Genomic DNA, 9878 nt, shown 5'->3' with positions numbered 1-9878 from the left:
GATCGTAAGGTTCGTGATATTGCATTCATGGTTGGAGAAAGAGTATTGCTCCGAGTTTCACCTATGAAAGGTGTAATGAGGTTTGAGAAGAAGGGCAAGTTGAGCCCTAGGTATATAGGACCCTTCGAAATTCTTGAAAGGGTGGGTGAAGTAGCCTACAGGCTTGCATTACCACCTAGTTTATCAACGGTTCATCTGGTGTTCCATGCGTCTATGCTCCGAAAATATCACGGTGATCCATCCCATGTGTTAGATTTCAGCTCAGTCCAATTGGACAAAGATTTGACGTATGAAGAGGAGTCAACAACTATTCTTGCCAGGCATGTCAGACAGTTGAGGTCTAAGAGTTACCCTTCAGTTCGAGTGTAATGGAGAGGTCAGTCGGTAGAAGTATCTACTTGGGAGTCCGAGTCGGACATGCAGAGTAAATATCCACACCTTTTTACCAGCTCAGATACTTTTTCTAACTCCGTTCGAGGACGAACGTTTGTTTTAGAGGTGGAGAATGTAATGACCCAAAAGGTCATCTTTAAATTAATAATTATTTCTGTGATCTAAGACCTCGAAAAGCACTATTTATCATTCTTCGGCTTATGTGCACAGTCTGTATAATGTTTTAGAAAGTTTTATATGAAAAATTGATTAAAATGTGAAATAGAGCCTTAAAACTCAATTGAGTTGACTTTGGTCAATATTCTGAGCAAACGGACTCGGATCAGTATTTTGATAGTTCCGGTAGATCCGTATCATAATTTGGGACTTGGGCGTATGCCTGAAATTTAATTTGGAGGTTCCTAGCTTGAATTATCGCCAGCTGGCGAAAACTAGAAGCCTAAAGGCTTAAAGATTTCAAAGTTTGATTACAAATTGACTTTTATTGATATCGGGGTCGGATTCGAGTTCTGAAATTTTTTATAGGTCCGTTATGTCATTTATGACTTGTATGTTGAATTTGGTGAGAAACAGAGTTGATTTGACGTGATTCGAACATTCGGTTGTGAAAATAGAAGTTTTAAACCTTTCTTAAAAATTTCATTTGATTTGGTGTCTGATTCGTAATTCTAGGTGTTAAATTGGTATTTTGATCGCGCGAGTGAGTTCGTATGAGATTTTTGGACTTGTGTGCATGTTTGGTTTGGAGCCCCGAGGGCTCGGGTGAGTTTCGGATAGCCTACAGACCATTTGAACTTTGAGAAAAAAATCTGGTTTTTAGCTTCTGCTATCATCTGGTGCATTGTATTTTGCGTTCGTGACCGAGGGCACGCGTTCGCGAAGGGTCGAAGTGCAAAGCTTCGCGTTCGGGATCGAAGCCTCGCGTTTGCGAAGAGGGAATGAGGCAGAAGATGAAGCACCAAAATTGTGCTACGCGATCGCACAAGTCAGTACGCGATCGTGTAAGGTTGAGAAAATGTTCTCTGCGATCGCATGGCCATTTATGCGATCGCGTAGAGTTAAAATTCCGGGCAACCAAAACATGATTCGCGATCGCAAAGAATTATCTGCGATCGTGAAAAGTAAAATGGACCTGGGCAAAAGTTGTTCTACGCGATCGCGAATGAAGTTCCGCGATCGCGATGAGTAAAAATCTGGGCAAACAGAACTTAAGTTCTGAAAATGGGATTTCGACCCATTTTCCACCATTTTCAATTTTGAGCTCGGGTAAGACGATTTTTGGGCAATTTTTACGGGAAAATAATGGAGTAAGTATTCCTTATCCTATATTGATTATATTTCATGATTCCATACTCATTTATATCATGAATCCGTGAATTTATGGAAGACAAATCAGATTTTTTTAATAAAATCTTCCAAAATTGTAAAATGAAGATTTGAAAGCTAATCCGATGTCGGAATTCGATAATTTTTGTATGGTTAAACTCGTATCGGAATGGGTGTTCGGATTTCGTGAGTTCTTTCGGGATTCGAGATGTGGGCTCCACTGTTAATTTTTAAAATAAATTTTAGATTTTTATCCGGAAAATTTGTAAATTCATATGGAATTAATTCCTACGATTTGTATTGAATATATTGAATTGTTTATGACTAGATTTGGGAATTTCGGACAGGAATTCGCGAGGTAAAGGTTTATTGGATTCTTGAAATTTGGTTGCAAAGCGAGGTAAGTATCGTGGTTAATCTTGACTTGAGGGAATAAAACCCTTGAATTATTTACTACGTGAGTTTCATGTGTAACGATGTATAAGCAAGGTGACGAGTACCTATACTTTGTCAAATTAATTGGTTGCTTAATTATTTAAAATATCTTAAATTGTTTAAGACACGAATTAATTATTATAGTAATTGTTTCTCTCATATTTCTTGTCATATATTAATTCTTGAATTCCTGCAATTATTGTTACATGCTTATTTGATTTATGTGTCTTAATTGCTACTTGACCTTTAGCATATTAAATATTAAACTGCATATTTTTTCCTTGATTTTCACAATTAATTGTCACTTGTCATTGTTTGTTTCATAAATAAATTATAATTATTGTATGCCTTGATGCTTAATAGTTTTCTTATTGAACGTGGTATTTATTAGAGTATTTCTATTACATTTAATAGTTGTGTATATATATATTTATTATTATTATTATTATTATTATTATTATTATTATTATTATTATTATTATTATTATTATTATTATTATTATTATTATTATTATTATTATTATTATTATTATTATTATTATTATTATTATTATTATTATTATTATTATTATTATTATTATTATTATTATTATTATTATTATTATTATTATTATTATTATTATTATTATTATTATTATTATTATTATTATTATTATTATTATTATTATTATTATTATTATTATTATTATTATTATTATTATTATTATTATTATTATTATTATTATTATTATTATTATTATTATTATTATTATTATTATTATTATTATTATTATTATTATTATTATTATTATTATTATTATTATTATTATTATTATTATTATTATTATTATTATTATTATTATTATTATTATTATTATTATTATTATTATTATTATTATTATTATTATTATTATTATTATTATTATTATTATTATTATTATTATTATTATTATTATTATTATTATTATTATTATTATTATTATTATTACGAGTACATGGGGTCAGTTGTACTGATACTACACTCTGCACTTCTTGTGCAGATTTCGGAGTTGGTCCCAGCGGCGTACCATAGACTTGCTCGGATTTCAGCTACCCAGAGGAGACTTGAGGTATAACTGCGCAGCGTCCGCAGTTCTAAAGTCCCCATCTACTTTACTTTAGCTGTGTGTTTGCTTTTAGACAACTTTATTTTATTCAGACCCTTATTTATATCATTCTAGAAGCTCGTGCACTTGTGATTCCAGTTCTGGGATGGTATTTAGACATCGCTATTATTATGGATTATTCACTACATTTCAGATTTTACTTCCGCATTTGTTTCTTTGTTATTAATTAATTTAAAATTATTTTAAAATGGCTAATATTATTCTAACGTTGGCTTGCCTAGCAAGTGAAATGTTAGGCTCCATCACGGTACCGAAGGTGGGAATTTTGGGTCGTGACATCTTGTTTAGAATTTAGCTTTGATTGTGCTTTCTCAGACACTTGTATAGCATTTTAATTCTTAATAATATACTAACATTTTTACTGTGTTCTAACGCTCTTTTAATGGAATAAATTTATGTACCCTAAGATTATTTTTCTAACTTGAATAAGAATTTTACTCATATGATGAATTTAAAAAATAATTGAATTGGGTTCTCTTGCTAAATAATTAATTAAAAGATTTAATTATTTAATTTTAACATAAAAAATAATTTATTATATATTGATTCAGATTATAATATTAGTTCATATCTTGTTTTGAATATTTAATCTTAATTATAATTCTATCCACTATAAATTTTATTTTCAACTAGTACAAGATTGATATGACATTTCACTTTTAGATATTTACGTTTGTAAAATCATTAGTGGTATTGACTCTTACCAACCAGTTTTTTTCTCTTTCTCACACATTTATATTCTTAAATATTTTTTTATTTGTTGTTTAATAATTGGGTATTACATATTACCCGAAAAATTAATTAAAAAATATTATTTGAGTAGAAAAATAGTTTAAATATAATATAAAAATATATTATCGTGGGGGTATTTGTTTCTCAATTTCAACTTTTTATGCAGTTCATTTAATATTACTTTTATTTTTTCTTAGTATTGGACATTATGGAGTGGTAATGTATTGCTAATACGGAGGATTCTTATGAAATTAATTTTATTAAACCTTCCTACGTATTTTTAATAATAATTTAATAGACAAAATTTTATTAATTTTAAAATCTTAAATATTAAAAATTAGCATAGAAGGTATTGTAGTCCAAAAAATAGGTTATTGCAGTTATGTCATCTTCCTATGAGTTCTTCGTTTAATAATTAGGGCTATTTTGGTATATTAATATTGTATTTATGCTTTTATAATAATATAGGCTCTCCTTTTTCTAAATGAATTTGGACAATATAATACATTCTCAAGTGATAATAGAAATTAATAGGACATTATAATACGACATTATAGTAATAATGAATTTGGACTAAAGATATTTATTTGGACTAAGTGATAATGAATTTGGACAATATAGTAATAGGACATTATAATACGTTTTCAAATTAAATTAATAATAGAAATTTTTAAGAAGTATATCCTAAAAGTAATAGGATTACATGACTAAAGATATTTATTTGTTCAACTTTATATGAATTTGACAGTCCGAAAATAATTATACTAATATAATTTCTAAAGGTAATCATGTAAAATTATTAACGTATAGTATTATGTCCTAAAACTAATACTTTTAAAAAAAGCCATTTTAAAAATAAGTTGACAAGCTATAAAGGTGTGGGCAATGGCATGCTATGCTTATTACACCAACTCACCCGCAAGGATACAATACAACACATGGCAGCACTACCCTGCCCTTAGGGCTGCCATGCATTCAGTCTCGGTACCGACCGTGGCGGATGCAGTGTAGTACTATCGGATCCAATTGAACTCATAACTTTTGAAACAAAGTAAAATTTTATGTGTAAAAATTCATTAGAATTATAAAATAGTAGATATGAACCCATAAATTTAAAAGTATAATGAGTTCAATAGAAATTTTTTTAAAAGTTAAACCCATAAGATTTAAATTATGAATCCGCCTACTTAGGACACTCATAAAATTGACTCAACCTAATCTTAATGCAGGCAAACTTTGAACATGATTCAGTTCCACTCGTTACTTTAACATGTCTAGATTCAACCCATCCGATTTATTTGACACCTTTTTATTATGGGCTGATATATATGAGTATTGAAGCTAAGTATATTGACAGGGTTCTTAAAAATACATCTATTTAAGTTTTCATAATTAACTTTCAAGCCCTCGATAACCAGTCAAAGAAATAACTAGCTCTAAAAGAAGGAAAAAGGGAATATGAAATATATAAATTATGCCAGTAAATTCCAAAGCTTAACACTCTGATGGATGATTTGGTAGGAGGTATTAGAAAAAATAATACAAACATTAGCTCTATACATTACTAATATCTTGTTTGATATATTTTTTTAATTTGTATATAATTAATATTTGTATTAATTATAAACCATATTTAGTATTATCCTATGTATAAGTAATGCATAGAAAACTATGATATTAGTAATATCAAGACTACTAATACATGTATTATGTTGGCTAAATATAAAATTATTCTTAAAATTCCTTAAAACTTGAGAATATGAAAGTTATTTTTATAAATAATTATTTTTCTTAAAAATTATATAATATATTATAATTTTAATACATCATACCAAACAATAAATAAAAAATAATATCTGTATAACGAATGCCATGCATTACTAATCCATGCCCCCGTCTCTCTCGGAGAGAGGAGGTCGATGCGTAAGGAAAAAGGAATGGCAAAATGGTAAAATAGAAGTTTGGTAAGGGCAGGTGAAGAAACGAAGGCTTGGGCCACACTCCAAACTCCCAAAAGCATTCCGGTTTGAAATTAATTTAGCAGTCCAAAACATAATCAAATTAAAAAGTTCTGTTAATGAAATTACAATTAAATAAAAGGGGACGAAAAATCATTTTCCGCAGTTTTACATTTCAATCCTCCTCTTTCTCTTTCTTCTCTCTTTTTAGGTCTCTCTCTCTCTCTCTCTAATCTTTCTCAATTTCTTCCTCTTTTCTTCACCTCTCGACTTCTCGATTTATCGCTTCGATCAAGGTATACTTTTTTGCTTTTTGATTATTTTTGGTTTTTCTTTCTCCCACAATAATTGATTTTAATTTTATGTTCTTCTCTTGTTATTTCTCTACTTTTTCTATAATTGTTTTTTAATCGGGTGATTCTAGGCCTTTTTCTGGGCTTCGAATTTGAAACTGAAGATCGGGTAAATTTTTCGACTTTTATTGATTTTTTTGTTGGATTTTCTTCAATTTTCCCTTTCTTGTTTAAAATTAAGCATGTGTTCTAGCGTTTATGCGTTAAAAGAGGTATTTTTTTCCTACTTTGTTAGATTTGGATTATTATGGTTCTTTTTTTTTTGGAATGTTATGACGTGTCATTAGTTTAAAGTTTTGATTTTTAGGATATTGCTTTACAGCCCATGTGGGATAATGCTGATTTCTTGCTTCTTAGTTGAGAATTTACCATATCTTTTTTATGTGAAGTGTTGCTGCTATCTGAATCATCTAAATAACATGTGCTGCTGTGCATAAGCAGTTGAGTTCTGTGCCGAGTTGGGGTTTTATATGTTCACTTATTTGTTTTTTTTTCCTTTCATTAATCATCAATGATGACTCATCCCAATTCCCAAACTAGTTGGCTTCTACCATATGAATCATATGTATCCTTTGTGGTCAGTGGCAGAGCCACAGCCAAGGAAGGGGTTCAATTGAATCCCCTTCATTGAGTTTGCAATTTTTTACGTATACATATTAACTTTTGTATCCCCTTGTAGTGGCAAAGTTAGTTCAAAGTTTGTTTTAAGGCACAAGTTCCGGTCTTTTGAATCCCCTTGTTAAAATATCATTGTCTAACAAAAGCATGACTATTTATATCCTAACCATCAACCTACCTCTTCCGTTATCCTAAGTTCACATAGATGGAGTTGTTTATCATTCATCGTGTTAAATGTTGGAGCGGAAATATTGAAACATTAATATGTGCACTTAGCTTTTGCACTTAGCTTTTTCTCTGATCTTTGTCAAAAGTGAGCGTGTCTTTTGTTTTATACTTCTTAAAGGTCTTTTTTGCATCATTTCGTTGAATTGTGCTTTGCTAAGCTTTCAGTTTCTTAGTAAGGAAATCTAGCTGGATAAACTTACTTTTTTTGGGTTTCTTTGCTAGTGTAATTGTTGATGATCTTACAATAACTACCATTCACTTCGAGGTGATAGTATGCTGAGCCAGGTTTTATCCACGCTGAGAAGTATTAAGCAGTTTAATGACATAAAGAAGTGCCCTGATCTTGGATAACCATTCATGCAAACAATAGTTGTCTTGACATCTCTGAGATCTATCTGTGCATTCAGTTGTTACGAGAAACAAATTTCTTGAATTCATGCTATATGCAATCAGAGATTAGCAACAAAAGGTTCTTTAGACTGTTTTGTATTTGTCTAGATAATCGAGTTTACTAATCATGCTCCTTTTGGTGGAAACCCTTGAATAGTTGAAATTCCATGTTGATTGACCATATTAAGTGATATGACAATGATTGAAGTGCAAGCTTTTGCTTACCACAATGGTTGCAGCGATGTTTTCCTGTCGGTCTTTTACCACTTCTGTTTTGGTGATAGCTAGGGTTTGGTTTTTTTTCCTTGAAGGAGTTAGTGTTTGCTGAACTTGTATTGTTAAACAAGAAACATAAGAATAAGTTGCCTGTCTTTCTACGCGATTCTAATTGGCTACAAGAAGAATGGGTAAGCAACATGTATTCTTTTTAATGTATGACAATTTGCTGTTACCATTGACAAGAATGGGCTGGCTATGTTAGCAAGTCAGCAGTTAGCTGAGTGAGGATGGAGCCTTGGATATCTCTGCTAGATTGGGCAGCTTAAGTATCCAGTTTGCTTGTCAGAAGTAGTTTCACCTGGATACACATAATTATATTTTGTAGGGAACTCAAGTTTTGGTTGATTACAATGTAATCACAATTTTGAACTCCTATGTTCTTGCAAAGTCTAAATAAGGGTTGGTTAAATTAATTTGAAGTTTGCAGGCAACCATATCTCAGAAAGTTGAGGTATATGTGAGAAAATGTCTTGTAATGAATGCAGTTTTTGCCATCTCGTTAAGTTACATCTACTTATGGATCTTGTAGCGGTATAACAATTAGTTTTCCGGTCAAGTTTTTTTGTTTGATTGTGCTTAATATCTTTGAGAGGATATGAAGAAAAGAGAGCTGGAGTTTTCACCATTTGCCTCTAATGTCATAAGTAATTGTCTAGGTTACTGAACTAAACCCCCTATAGTGTTGACTGAGCACCAACCAAAAGGCATTGATGTTGATGACTAATTCTAGTTATTGTTGGTTGTTTGAATGTTTTCTGTTTCTTGATTGGATGTAATATTTCGGATTGCCGGCCCTGTCTGATAATTTCAGTGTTCCTTAGTTGAGGGATTTGCTTGTTCTTTTTGTTGCAATGATGGAAATTGTATATAATGAGCTTGTGTTGCAAGTGTCAGGTTAACTGCAGAAAATGGAATCTTCCAAGGAGACAGGCTGCCAAGCTCCAGAAGGCCCCATCCTTTGCATCAACAACTGTGGGTTCTTTGGTAGTGCAGCCACCATGAATATGTGCTCCAAGTGTCACAAGGACATGGTACTGAAGCAGGAACAAGCTAAATTTGCAGCTACATCAATCGAAAACATTGTAAATGGAAGCTCAAGCAGTAATGACAAAGAGCCTATTGTCACTGGTTCAATCAATGTGCAACCGGGATCAGCAGAATTAAAGGTTATCTCTACAGAAGCATCTTCTGATTTATCCTCAGGCCAGAGTTCAGAGGTGAAGCCAAAAGTGGGCCCAACTAGGTGCACTACTTGCCGCAAGCGTGTGGGCTTAACAGGGTTCAATTGCAAGTGTGGAAATCATTTCTGTGCAGCTCACCGTTATTCAGACAAGCACGACTGCCCATTTGATTATAAGAATGCTGGTCGGGATGCTATTGCTAAAGCAAATCCTGTTGTTGTAGCAGAAAAGCTAAACAAGATCTAGGAAGCCTCTATTGAATGTTATATGAACTGAAGTATGATGTTCTTGCTTTAAAATCTGTTGGTCTTGGCCTTTTGTCGTATAAGGTGTCCCTTAGATGTCAATGGTATAAGATGTCCCTGTTCAAAAATGGTATAAGTGATGAAAGTAGGGCACAATCATTATATCTCCAGTTTGTAAGTTGTTATTTTTGCTGGCTTGGTGGATATCTTCATGGACCTTGTAGTCCTTGTTCTTTCTCATCTTTATGTTCTTATTGATTTGCTGTGCAGAATGACTATCCACTCAAAAGGGGTAAAAAAAGGAAAAACAAAAAAGTCAAGCGGGTACATGTTTGTCCTTTATTCCTTTATCAATCTGCTTATGTGTTATCTGATGTTTGTGATCAATTTGCTTATGTGTTATCTGAGGAGTATTTGTTATTATCAATTAATTCATCTCAAAAGGTAGAGGAGTCGTGGATAAATAAACACCAACTCTTTTTTATTCTGATGTATTGCATTCTCTTGTGCATTAATGAATGGTTTATATGATGCTATGTATTTACTACAATTATCAAGTCAATCCATCCAGGTAGTTGAGATTGTATTAACCGAG

General features: G+C 31.7%; 1 protein-coding gene across 3 annotated transcripts; it reads left to right on the top strand.

The window, feature by feature from the left end:
* The first annotated feature begins 6128 nt into the window (after positions 1-6128).
* Positions 6129-9523, top strand: LOC107800341 (zinc finger A20 and AN1 domain-containing stress-associated protein 8-like). 3 transcript variants are annotated; one of them, XM_016623498.2, is made up of 3 exons: positions 6149-6285; positions 6414-6451; positions 8752-9523. In XM_016623498.2, exon 3 carries the CDS (start codon positions 8766-8768, stop codon positions 9282-9284), a length of 519 nt encoding a protein of 172 aa, XP_016478984.1. In that variant the 5' UTR covers positions 6149-6285; positions 6414-6451; positions 8752-8765; the 3' UTR covers positions 9285-9523. The 3 variants fall into 3 exon arrangements, with proteins under 3 accessions (XP_016478983.1, XP_016478984.1, XP_075087061.1); XM_016623497.2 differs by lacking the exon at positions 6414-6451 and having other exon boundaries at positions 6129-6285; XM_075230960.1 differs by lacking the exons at positions 6149-6285; positions 6414-6451 and adding an exon at positions 6531-6554.
* The last annotated feature ends 355 nt before the right edge of the window (positions 9524-9878 follow it).

Source organism: Nicotiana tabacum, chromosome 15, assembly GCF_000715075.1.
Source record: "Nicotiana tabacum cultivar K326 chromosome 15, ASM71507v2, whole genome shotgun sequence".
NCBI lineage: Eukaryota > Viridiplantae > Streptophyta > Magnoliopsida > Solanales > Solanaceae > Nicotiana > Nicotiana tabacum.
This window is presented reverse-complemented; position numbering and strand designations above follow the sequence as displayed.

Bases quoted from the DNA above. Each gene is read 5' to 3' on its own strand.
- LOC107800341 (XM_016623497.2), top strand. From the start codon at position 8,766: ATGGAATCTTCCAAGGAGACAGGCTGCCAAGCTCCAGAAGGCCCCATC.